Source organism: Bufo gargarizans, chromosome 1 (assembly GCF_014858855.1).
Source record: "Bufo gargarizans isolate SCDJY-AF-19 chromosome 1, ASM1485885v1, whole genome shotgun sequence".
In the NCBI taxonomy this organism is placed as follows: Eukaryota; Metazoa; Chordata; class Amphibia; order Anura; family Bufonidae; genus Bufo; species Bufo gargarizans.
In genome coordinates this window covers 68,443,176-68,456,472 of record NC_058080.1, presented here as the reverse complement: position 1 = coordinate 68,456,472, position 13,297 = coordinate 68,443,176, and the positions used below count along the sequence as shown (strand labels likewise).

The 13,297-nt window shown below is 42.2% G+C and overlaps 1 protein-coding gene across 2 annotated transcripts in view; it reads left to right on the top strand.

Moving 5' to 3' along the window:
• The window catches only part of MAN2B2 (mannosidase alpha class 2B member 2), a 40,472-nt gene that overhangs the window by 11,584 nt on the left and 15,591 nt on the right, over positions 1-13,297 (top strand). For both annotated transcript variants that reach the window (XR_006390217.1, XM_044296209.1), the window contains exons 7-15: positions 1,755-1,950; positions 2,123-2,313; positions 3,456-3,609; positions 5,127-5,248; positions 8,768-9,015; positions 10,254-10,445; positions 11,441-11,693; positions 12,087-12,197; positions 12,286-12,478. Coding sequence is in view for 1 of the 2 variants with exons in the window: in XM_044296209.1 (XP_044152144.1) it covers positions 1,755-1,950; positions 2,123-2,313; positions 3,456-3,609; positions 5,127-5,248; positions 8,768-9,015; positions 10,254-10,445; positions 11,441-11,693; positions 12,087-12,197; positions 12,286-12,478 (1,660 nt within the window). In the remaining variant the exon portion in view is untranslated. The remainder of the gene's footprint in view (positions 1-1,754; positions 1,951-2,122; positions 2,314-3,455; positions 3,610-5,126; positions 5,249-8,767; positions 9,016-10,253; positions 10,446-11,440; positions 11,694-12,086; positions 12,198-12,285; positions 12,479-13,297) is intronic.

Below are 13,297 nucleotides of genomic sequence, written 5' to 3'. Positions count from 1 at the left end.
CAAGCAAGTTAAATGCTTCGTATTAAATGTTATGGGGAATGTATTAAGACTGGCATTCTTACGCCGGTCTTAATAGCTGTTGGTGTACAATGCACCTGAATTATTACCCTTTAATAATGGTGTAGATTTCTGGTCTAATGTGTGCCAGTTTTCTGCCTCCTTCCATCCATGGCTTGCCTGCTTTATGTAAAAGTGGTGAGGGAGGTGAAAAAGGGTAAAAAGTTGCAATTTTGGCGCAAAATAGCATTTATGCCAAAGATTGCTACTTTTGTACGTCAGAAAACTGCATGGGTAAAACACAAATAGACTGACAAACTCAAAATGGCTGTTCAGACCATAGACATTTATGGCGAATCCTTAGGATACATCATAAATGCCTGATAGGTAGGGTCTCACCTCCCATAGTGGCTGGAGGCCAAAAAATTGAGGAAAAAATCAAAGCATTTTATGTCCAGTGATACCTGCTGCTAAATGCACACTAGATGGTGTCCAACCAGGTTGTCCTGCTTGTTTACAGCCTAGAACCAAAGATGGATCTTTTTCAAGTTACCATATTTTTCGGCTATAAGACAGACTTTTTCCCCCCCATAAAATGGGGGAAAAGTGGCAGTTCGTCTTATAGTCTGAATGCTAATGACCTCTTCCATTATGGAAGAGGTCATTAGCATGCAGGAGGCGCATGTGCTGTGCTAGCTGTAGTCGCCCTTCCTGGTCTTCTTTCGGGTCACGCTGTGGTGACCGTGCACAGCAGCAGGACGTAGTGCACATAGACGCACACTATGACCTGACGCTGTGCGCATCAGGTCATAATACACATCGGGACCCGGAAGAAGCTGTGCTGTGAGTCCTTGCTATGCGGCGCAAATGTCCCTGTGTAGAGCAGAAGTCATGGTTCCATCAGTTAAAAAAGTTGTCCAGATCCTACAGAAACACAGCACTTCCAGACCACCACACTACCACCACCATGTTTAACTGTTGGTGTGATGTTCTTATGGCGTAATATGGTGTTAGCTTTAAACCAGATGTAACAGGACCCATGTCTTCCAAAAAGTGACCCTTTGACTCATCAGTTGACAGACTATTATCCCAAAAGTGTTGAGGTTCATCTAGGTGTTTTTTGGCAGATGAGAGACAAGCCTTTGTGTTAGTTTTGGTCAGCAGTGTTTTGACGTTGCATCTCTAGCATCGATGCCATTTGTTTCCCAGTGTCATTATTTTTTGGGGGGAAATCGTGTACATTGACTGAAGCAAGTGAGGCCTGCAGTTCTTTAGATATTCATCTGGATTCTTTGGTGACCTCTTAGTTGAGTCGTCAATGCGCTCTTGGTGAAATATTGGTAGCCACTCCTGGGAAGGTTCATCACTCTTCCACGTTTTCTCCAATGGCTCACACTGTGAGAAATATGCAAAGATAAAAGGGAAGGGGAAAATACCTTTTACACAGCACTGGATACACCTGTACAGATCTGGATTTGTCATTCATCGGTTTCTTTTGTGCACTGTGTTAACTCCCAGACCGGGGCAACTCGTCTCCGACATTGACCAAAATCTATTCCACATTTGATCAGACACGTAAATGACCACTACACCCTCATAGCTACCTATACCACCAGCTGGGCACGTGACAGATTTGCTGTATGCAGTGTAGATAGACGCCTCCTGTAACTTGCCGATCTACAACTGGATTTACAGTATATGGTTAATCTGATGTTGGTGTCTTTTTAATGTATTTTTTTCCACGGTTGCCATTACAGGGGTGCGACAAGCAGTTCTTCAATTCTTCTGTCCAGTTTAATAACATGGATTTATTACTGGAATATATCAACAGTAAAGCAGAGTTTGGAGTGACTGTACAGTATGCAACGCTTGGAGAATATTTTACAAATTTATACAACAGGAACATAACCTGGGAGATTCGAGGTAGTCAGGATTTCCTCCCTTACTCTTCAGGTGTGTAAGCAAGCTCAGAACTCGGTGGATGGAAGATAGATATGAGATAGGTAGATACAATAAACAGATATATGTGAGATGGATGTTTGATGGATATTAGATAGATAAATGTGACATGGATGGTGGATATTTCTCGAATAAGTATTAAGTACGGACTGTTTTTAACTTGCAGATGTATTTCAAGCCTGGACAGGATTCTTTGCATCCCGAAATGTCCTTAAAGGGGTAGCGCGCAGAGCCAGCTCACTGCTGTATGCGGGGGAGTCTGCATTCACTCGGTATCTGATGAAGTATCCATCTGGTGCAGTCTGCAAGATGTGGGCACTGGAACAACTGCGGGCTCTCAGATGGGCTGTCTCAGAGGTAAAACTGAACATAGAGTTTCCCACAATAGATGTGTTACCTATCCACATTGTCCTAGTGATTGGTTGGCATCCAAGCAGTGGGACCCTTAGTGATCAGAAGTTTGTCAAGGATCCTGAATCTAGGTGTTAAGTGTCTGTTGTGGAAAAACAGTGTACAGTACCGCCAGTCAAAAATGAAAATGTGACATTGCTTCTGGATCCACATGTGTAGTAAATGTGTGAATTCTTTCTCTATTTGTTCAAGATGTGTGTGTTTAACTTGATATTTCATTGCGGCCTTGGTCTACCAGTCGTCTTCTCAGTCTACAAGTCTGTGCCATTAAATGTGAATGTTTTTAAAGAGGATTTCTAGGGTTTATCTATTGATGACCTACCGCTTACTTAGGATAGCTCGTCAATATTAGATCGGCATGGGGTCCAACTCCTGGCACCTCGACGATCAGCTGTTTTCAGGAGCTGTGTGTGCCTGAATGCGCCACTGTAGTAACCACATTGGTTGGCCGAGTGCAAAATTGTCATTAGTGAGTCCCCCCCCCCTTCATGAATATTCTCCTATCCTTTGTCGAGTATCAGCTCTTAGGCGCTGTACTGCACCGCTGTGGTCTCCATATTCTGCTGGCACACGGACAGTATCTGTATCGAGCAGATCTGCGGTTTGCAGACTGCAAAACAGATACCTAATAACACCCACTGTTAAGCCATGCTCCCTCTTTATCAGTGTAAACTTGGCCGATATTTCTAGTTGTGAAAGGTGGCTTCCCTAACCGCTTGCCCCATGTTTGAAGCGGCCCTGATGGCCACTACACAGCTTACAAAGCTGTGCTCTTCTTGTGCCTGGTTCTGGTGCCGCAGCTCCTGAAAACAGCTGATTGGCAGAAGTCAGACCCCTACCAATCTGATATTGATCAACTTTCCTAAAATCATCAGGTAAGTTCTTGAAAATCCCTTTAATGGTCATTCGGAGTGTGGAAGAAAAGTGAAGAACTCAACACAGGAGAACATAGAAACTCCATGCAGATGTCACCCTTTGATTGGATCCTAGCTCAGAACCCCAATGCTACTAGACATCGTCAACAGTTTGTTGATAGACACATGAATAAGAAGCCATAGTGCACATGATATTTGGGTTCTGTTTTTCAGGTCCAACATCATGATGGCATTACAGGCACAGAGTCTCCAAAGGTCAGAGATATGTACATAGCGCACTTACATGAAGGAATGACTGGTGTACGAAAACTGATGGAAGCCATCGTTATGGACCAGTTCAGCTATGAGAAAACTGAACATTCTGAAGGTATTTTTAATCTTTAGTTTTATTAGTGAAAAAGTAAATTCTACCAACAGATGAGTCGTAAAGTTTAGGTATTTTATTAGTCATTCATTTCTAAAAGTGTCGTACCCATAGTTACATAGTTGATATGATTGAAAAAAGACATACGGTAAGTCCATCAAGTTCAACCAAGGGATAGGTGGGGACAGGAATCCCAGAAGGAAGTGAGACTCAGATTTCTACACATTTTCATAAGCATTAATGTCATTTATTTTTAAGAATTCATCTAAACCCTTTTTAAAACTGTTGTCCACTGTTCCTGCTGTGACCACGTCCTGAGGAAGTGTATTTGTATACTTATCTTAAAAAGTATGTTAGATTCTTGCAGGGTGTTCTTACGATGCATTGTGCAGAATGACCCAGCCAGTGCACACAATAAGTATGTCCAATGGAAATTATGCAGTACCGCGAATAACCTACAGGGTGCAGAAAGTCCTAGTATACCAATTTTTGCAGTTTCTTCTTATTTTGTGTTTTTCTCACTATGGCCACTTGTCTGCTCATCCCCATCCACATTAGAATTTCTTGGCTGTCTCGCTGTCAGACCACCACTTATTTATGTGGCTGTGCCAGTTCATATATCATAAAAAGTCTATGTGGTCATCTGTAGTATGCAGAATCAGGACAGGTGTGTGAGTATATACTGTGTACACATAGCTTGCCTGATACTATGTGTAACGGATCTCCTGGCACCCCGACAGGGTACCTCCGTTGATGGATGCTCCTAGTACTTCCCGAGGGCTCCAAGCACTCCGCTCGACACAGTAACCACCACAGGAAACAGGAACAGCTCTTACAAGAGATAGGGGTTATAGCCAGGGGAGTATACAGCATATAGCAATCCCCACACACATGAAACGAGGCTCTATGTTGAAGGCCAAAACAGGAACTCTCTTTATTAAAGACCAACTCAATATATATACAGTTCAAGAAGTCTAACAACATAACGCAATCAACCATGAACAACATGTAAGCAGACATCTCCCCCCCCACTCCATAATGAATGAATAGGGAGAGAGGAGACACATGTGATGGGATTATCTCCTGAGTGTATCATAAGGTGATCTACTCATCTAGGAGTCGGCTGCTCCTAGAGTCAGCTATCTTAATCCCATCACTAACACAGTCAGTGGGAGTCTCAGTGCAGAGTTAACCCCTTTTTGTGTTGCTGAATTCACACCCTGCACCTTTAATGGGCAATGGGAAATATGTGGCATATAAATTCCAGACATAAATCGGGGTTCATACTTCATTGTAACCCCAAAAGGTTTGAGGGAGTCTCCATAGTTCTGGGTCCATAGTCCGTAGGAAGGAGGCTGGCCCTCGGGCTTCTCCAGCAGCTCCAGTGACGATTTAGTCCGTCACACTATGTGATACTAAATATTAGAATAATATGGAAGTTATTATCAATCTAAAAATTATTCAGTTTATTTATTTGTAAAATACAGTGTCCTTATGTACCCTCCTCTTATGTCCTCCAGGCCTCATACATATTACTGTCTATAACCCATTGGCATGGAACATGACCACATTTATTAGCGTGGCGCTGAATACCTCTGTCACAGCTGTGTACGATGAGCTCGGTCAGCTTGTGCCAGCACAGGTATGGATTCTTCATATACAGATAATAAAATAAATTGGATATATATAGCAGTCAGACTGCTGGTATAAGGCAACTTCACACTACACAACCGGATTGTTGTTAAGGGGGAGTGTCTCCAAACCTGGACCGCAGTTATAGGAGGAGATCCAGACTGCAGTTATAGAAGGAGATCCAGACTACGCAACCAGACTGCTGGTATAGAGGGAAGTCCAGACTACACAACCTGACTGCTGTTATAGGAGGAAGCCCAGACTACACAACCAGACTGCTGTTATAGGAGGAGGTCCAGACTACACAACCAGACTGCTGTTATAGGAGGAGGACCAGACTACACAACCAGACTGCTGTTATAGGAGGAGGTCCAGACTACACAACCAGACTGCTTTTATAGTAGGAGGTCCAGACTACACAACCAGACTGCTGTTATAGGAGGAGGACCAGACTACACAACCAGACTGCTGTTATAGGAGGAGGTCCAGACTACACAACCAGACTGCTGTTATCCGAGGAGGTCCAGACTACACAACCAGACTGCTGTTATAGGAGGAGGTCCAGACTACACAACCCGACTGCTGTTATAGGAGGAGGACCAGACTGCTGTTATAGGAGGAGGACCAGACTACATAGACAGACTGCTGTTATAGAGGGAAGTCCAGATTATGCAACCAGAATGCTGTTGTAGGAGGAGGTCCAGACTACACAGACAGACTGATGTTATAGGAGGAGATCCAGACTACATAACCAGAATGCTGTTATATGGGGAGGTCCAGCCTACATAACCAGAATGCTGTTGTAGGAGGAGGTCCAGACTACACAACCAGAATTCTGTTATAGAGGGATGTCCAGACTACACAACCAGAATGCTGTTATAGAGGGATGTCCAGATTACATCATCAGAATGCTGTTATAGGAGGAGGTCCTGAACAGAGGTAACAGAGCAGTGATCAGAGGGTTTGGGGTAACTGACAGTACAACCAGACTGTTGTTAAAGGGGAGGTACTGACTACACAACCAGACTGCTGTTATAGGGAGGTACTGACTACACAACCAGACTGCTGTTATAGGGGGGTCCTGACTACACTACCAGACTGCTGTTATAGGGGGGTCCTGACTACACTACCAGACTGCTGTTATAGGAGGAGGTCCTGACTACACTACCAGACTGTTTTTATAGCTGGAGGTCCTGACTACACATCCATACTGCTATTATAGGTGGAGGACCAGACTGCTGTTATAGGGGGGTCCTGACTACACTACCAGACTGCTTTTATAGCTGGAGGTCCTGACTACACATCCATACTGCTGTTATAGGTGGAGGCCCAGACTGCTGTTATGGAGGTATGTCCAAACTTTAGGCCCGTTTATACAGGTGTAAATAGGGAATATGCTGTTTACAATATGAAGACTTTGAGGGGTGAATAATTGCGTGAATGATAGTTTGTGCACAATAACTGGCACATGTCATGATCACTGATCCCCATGTTAGCGTGGTTCGTTAACGGACAGAAAATCTGCCCCTGCACAAAGACTATATGTCTGATTGTGCTTTGATGCCTAAATCAAAATGCAGGATGTTCTACCACATCCAAGAGTGAATTGACCTTATGGATATGTCCTGTAACATTGAGATCCTCATGTGAGAGCAGCGTTATTTGCATTGCTTATTCTCCTTTAATATATATTATATTTTAGCTCAACTTGGCACAGCTTATACACAAACCACATCATTGACATCTCATTTATGGATTCGTCTTCAGTCGTGTCCAACTTCCTACCACATAAATCAACTTCCTTTTGTGCCTGTCACACTTCTGTTTTTACATTTACAGTCTGCATCGTTGTACTTACAGGTCTACTGATGGTTATCGGTGTAAAAGTTTCATTGATTCTGAAAGAATTTTTGTAGTTTTACTTTTTCCATTTTGGAGGAGGATGTATACTGCTTTTACTTGTCTGACATTTAATAGTGTTTTCATTGTATGTACAGTAAAATGTAGTGTATGCACTGGCTGCAGTCCAGTGGAAAGATGTGTTACAACTGTGGTTTTTTAATTTTTTTATTTAATTTTTTTAATGCCAAAGTCTTCCCTATTTTAGTCATTAAGATAACGGTGCTTTAAGAAACAATACCAAAAGGAAAAAGAATGCAGTTGTTTTTTATTATTTTTTTTTTATAGAGAGATTGAGACTGCATTGCATCCTATTTTATAAAGATGTTGGAGGGAAGAAGAGAATCAGGCTGTTGGAGTTCAGCATGCCCAATCCTTTTGTTGTTGGGGGAGAAAAGCCACCACCAGAGGTATCTGGCAACGGCTTACTCCCTTCTCCCCATACAGGACACATGCATACTTGGCCAACGACTGGATGGCTTAAAAGGCACAAAATATGCAATTTTATATTTTTCTGTTTACTGGCATTTTCTGCAAAGGGTTGATAAATGATTGTTTTAATATATTAAAGGGGTTTCTGGGCGTTTTATACTGATGACTTATCCTCTGGATGGGTCATCAGTATCTGATCGGTGGGAGTCCGACACCCGGGAACCCCTTCCGGTCAGCTGTTTGAGAAAGAAGCCGCACTCCTGTGAGCACCGCACCCTTTTCTCTGCTTTTCCTAGGCCATTCACGTTCATCGTTCTCATGGCCTAGGAGCAGCTCAGCCCCTTTTAAGTTAATGGGGTTGTGTGCGATACCAAGCACAGCCACTATACAATGTACCATGCTGTGCTTGGTATGCTGCAAGAAGGCCGCGGCACTCACAGGACTGCTGCTGCCATCTTAAAACAGCTCATCGGCAGGGGTGCCGGGTATCAATTAGATTCTGACCTATGCAGAGGATAGGTCATCGGTAAAAAAATAATAATAAATCCTGGAAAATCCTTTTAACATGTTATTCTGTATTATAATAATAAAAGCATTGGTATGAGATCTAATGGTAAGAAGTAGACTGAGATCTTTGATCCTTGAGGATACTTAGGTACTCTTATTATAGACAAGACATGGTAATTTATAATGTCCTTAAATGGTCACTAACCTTTCACACAACTTTGACTAAATCAATAGTACAAGCGACCATAAGAAACTTTATAATATGTCTTATCAGAGAAAAATGCCTTGTTCTACAGTTATCATCTGTTTCTTCCCCGTACCTCCTTTGTAAAGTGAGTTGGTTTCTGATATATATAAGACAGATGATTTCTCACTGTACGATCAGACTACATCATTTCTTACAAGTTTATGGAGAGGGAGGGGTGGTAAGTGAGCTGGAGCTGATTGAGACACATAGCCAGAGAGACTGCCAGCTGGATTGACAGTTTTCACCCAAGCCTAAGATTTAGCATACAGTGGAGAAAGCCGCCATGAAAAAACCCATATAATGGTCATAAATATTATTGTTCCTACTGATTAATGCCAAGTCTGTTGAAGGATTAGGTACGATGTAACATTGGCTTCTGAGGAGCACTTGTGTCATGAAGCTTTGCATTTCACATACTCATTCGGCCGGACCATTTTCTTTCAGATCCACAACTCCAGTGATCCCAGTCATGCTTTTGATCTGTATGTGCTTGTTGTGCTGCCGGGTCTGGGCTATAGGAGGTATTTTATAAAGTCAGAGAATGCTGAGCCGCGTAAGGAGACAGTTCACATGGGGAGACAGTCATCACCTAGCAGAAAAAACAGCAGAAGCAGGATGATGCCTTTGTCCAACGACTGCTACACTCTATGGATAGACCTGAGCACTAACATGCTTGTCAGCATAACAGATAGGTGAGATTTTTTTCTAGATTCCTAATTTTAAGGGGATTTTTCGAAATGTAAACATTTTAGACAGTTCTGTCTAGGACAGAGAGAGTACATAAATGTTGACCTTGCTGCTAACTGCGGACCCTCTGGCTAATCCTGCTGCTACCCTGTCAGGGTAATTCTGCTCTTGTACAGCTGTAGTTTCGGCAACAAATTATTTCTTTTTTGTGAAGATGCAATGTACTATACAGTCACAGGCTCATGGCTGCGTATGAGTATCTAGCTCAGATAAAATAGTATTCATCCTTAGGGCAATGTGACTCTACTATTGCACCTACTATTGCACCTAACTTTCATGTCCAGTGTCCTGTTATAACTGCAATGAGCTTAGGCGGGGTTTACATCATCTGTTTGCCCTATGTTGAACATATATGTTGGGAGTAAAAAGGTTGCTAAAGTGTAGTACACCATGCTTTTACATTCTGCCGGGTCCAGCAGAACACATACTGCAGGATGGAAAAGCCTAGTGTACTATATGTTTTATTATTTTTTAAATTTACAACGGAGATGTATGGTGATGTATGGCATCCTTCAGATGCCATACAGTGGCATCAGTCGCCATGCTTTTTTACATTTCCCCTACCCTATACACAATCCCTTATCAGTTAATACCAAACAGGGAAACTCGCTGCAGCGTCATCAGGGGTCACAGAGCTTATGAAGGCACCACTGGTGCAGTGAAACATGTTGACATGTTGGAGGAACGTAATGGGGTTATCCTGGAAAAGATATTGATGATCTATCCTCAGGATAGGTTCTCGACACCAGATGTGCGGGGGTCCAGATCAGATATTGATCCCGCCTCCCAGGCCGGAGACATCACCATAATTTGGTCACGTGGTCTAGTTGCAGCTCAGCTCCATTAAAGTCAACAGGGCTGAGCTGCGATACCAAGCACAGCCGCTGTACAATCTACAGCATTGTGCTCGGTAAGTGCTATGGGAAATGAAGCATTACACAGTGGCCATTCAAATCAATGGGATATCCTTGTAATGCAGGACAGGTCAGGTCCTCCAAAGCAAGAAACTCTCTTTATAACCGCTGTCCACTCTGGTCAAAAGAGGAGCGACCCGAACAGAGGACCCTTCTAATTCCCTACTAGAGAATATGAAAATGAGTTTTCTAGACTGGACAGGTCATCCAGTGCCTGTTAATGCTATTATACATGGTTAAAGTCTTCTATTAACTATTATCATCTGCAGGGAGAGGAATTACACAGTCCAGACTGCCCAGGAATTTTTGGAATACCATGCAAATGGGGATACTGGTGCTGGGCCAATATCCGACAACTACATGTTTTTTACAAATGGATATGCTGCTTCAGTAGCCAAGTCTGTAGGGCTGGAGATTGTGACTGGGACACTAGTGACTGAAATCCGACAGTACTTTTACAGGTAATGCTTCTGGACAATTGGACAAAATGTATTCATTGTCACCAGTGGTGAACATCGAAGACCCATAGCTGAGAAACATAGGCACAATGTCTAGGTGCACTCACAATAATAAATGTGGGCTATTGAGTTAAATTAAACAATTCTATCACCACTAGGGGCAGCGCACTTGCATACTAATTCATTATGGCATTAAATGGGAACTGTATAGTTCCTTCAGCAGTGAGCTCCCTCTAGTGGCGGTTGTAGGCTATCAGAAATGTATCATATAAAGTGGTTTTGCTTGATGGGGCTATCCTAGGGCATAGGTCATCAGTGTATGATCAGCAGAACAAAATGCCAGTGATGATCCCTACATAAGGCAGGTTTCACACATTATTCCTTTTGGCATTTTTAGCTTTTTCTACAGGCTTTGTCTTTCCAGCATTTCTCCACATTTTCTTTTTTGGGGGTCCAGATGTTTCTTTAAGGTCTATATTTAACTATGACAACGCTTTTGCTTTGTGTATTCCGTTTTTTCAGGTGTTTTTCCCTTAGGCATTTCTATGTTAGTTGTAAAACACCTGGAAAAAAAAAAAAAAAGCCTGTGTAAAATGTTACAATAAAAAATTCAGCAAAAATGGCGAAAAAACACTCAAAATAACCTGTGTGAAGAGAGCTGAAAAGTGTATGATGTAGTACATGGAGAAACTTAGAAAGTTGTATATAATTAAAAGGATCTTACTTGGAAGCCCCCCTGTAAATCCTGTGTTGACCCCTTCCTTTCACCCCTTTTCTATGACTTTTGGGCTATTTCTTCTCCTTTTTTGCTAACGGTACAGTTGGGGATACACACACATGCATGCAACACCTAATAGCAAGGGCGCATAGGCCTAACTAGATGTGGGCCCCCTGTTTCTAAGGGCCGTGTAGCATGGGCTGCCATTATACTATGTACATCCTTGATTAGGATTGAACATATTGCATGTGTAACTGATGCTTTCTCACTTTTATTACAGGGATATCAGCCAGCAGAGTTACATGTATGCCATATTCTCCAGACTTTACCATGTCCCCGATGGCTACGACAAGATGCTGGCTTGTCGAGCCATCGAGCAGCAGTACCGAGTTGGCCCTCTGGAGCTCAATCGTGAAGCCATCATCAGAATACAAACCAATCTTCAGACCAGTAAGAGGATTTACACAGATGACAATGCGTACCAGATGCAAGCAAGAGAATTCAAGATCTACAATAGTAACACAGTGGCAAGGGTAAGAGCGGTAGATACAATGAGCACACAAGCTCCGTTCTTCCAATGCAGTGTCCTTCATGAATGCTGGGTCAACCAATACTAAGACTATACAGAAGAGCAAGATATCGAGATGTCATAATGCAGGAACCTCAGAAACTACAGATGTGTCACTATTACCAATTCCAATTTCTCATGAAACAAATTCAATATAATAACACAATATGGAGCAAAACAGGCATTACAACCACTGGGTGGCCACGCATAGGCTCATTTAGCATAGACACCGTGTGACATCTTTTTTTCCCCCAAAGCTGGTCAACTCAAACTACACATATCTTAGTTAAGTCAAGAGGAAGGGTAAAAAAAAAGACACATCTGTAGCATCAATTATTATTATTATTATTTTTTTCAGAACTTTTACCCAATGGTCCGTACAGCATATATTGAAGATGAGAAGACGAGACTTGTCCTGCTATCTGAAAGATCACATGGAGTCTCCAGTCAAGATAATGGCCAAGTGGAGGTATCATGAGACACTTAATAAAGCATTTAACTTACACTATTGGTGGGGTTTATATTAGTTTTATCAATTCTTTGTGTTTGTCTTTTAGATTATGTTGCATAGAAGATTGTGGAACAACATGGAATGGGACCTGAACTACAATCTTACACTGGATGATACCTCAGTAGTCAGGCCCACCATCTGGCTCATGGTAGGATCCAAAGAAGTTACAGACTCTTTGTACCAGAGATTGGGGCTGTGTTTGGAGCATAAACCATTGGTGATGATAAGTCCACATACAGGTGCCTTTTTTATTTTTGTTGTTTTGTGTGTGTATATAAACCACATGATTATTTTTCTGAGAAGCTTCCTGGTCAGATATATAGCAGATATATAGTTTTGTGGGAAAAGATTCGGTAAAACTTTTAATTGATGCATTGATATCTCTGCTTTTTCTAACTTTACTTGTATATGGAGGAAGGGTTATCAGTGATGGTATTCTCTGTGTAAGTGTGTATACAGAGATAACTGTCAGTCACCGATGGCTGTACACAGGGAGGTATTATCAGTGATTGATAGTATTCTCTGTGTTAGTGTGTATACAAAATAGCTGTCAGTCTCTCATAGTTGAACACGGGGAAGTGTTATCAGTGATTAGTAGCATTCTCTGTGTAAGTGTGTATACATAGATAGCTGTCGGTCAGTGATATTTGTACATGGAGAAGGTGTCATCAGTGATTGATATCATTCTCTGTGTAAGTGTGTTTACAGAGATAGCTGTACATGGAGGAGGTGTCATCAGTGATTGATAGTATTCTCTGTGTAAGTGTGTATACACATTTATACACCCTCACACTGTTAGCAATGATTGGACAGTGTCAGACTATGTAGGGAGACCTCCCAGATATCATCTAGCTCCCTCAGCAGCCACCCCTTTGTCCCCCTGGGGGTCGTCCTTTCATTCCTTAGGTATATTTACAGGCTCAGATGTATTTAAAATATGTCTCATGCCTCCAGAGTAAACTATAGATATGTGTTTACTGTGTGTATAGGGTAATGTGACCCTTGTGCTGAGGTAGATAGATGGATTTTTCTCGTTGTTATTATTGGAATGTATTCAC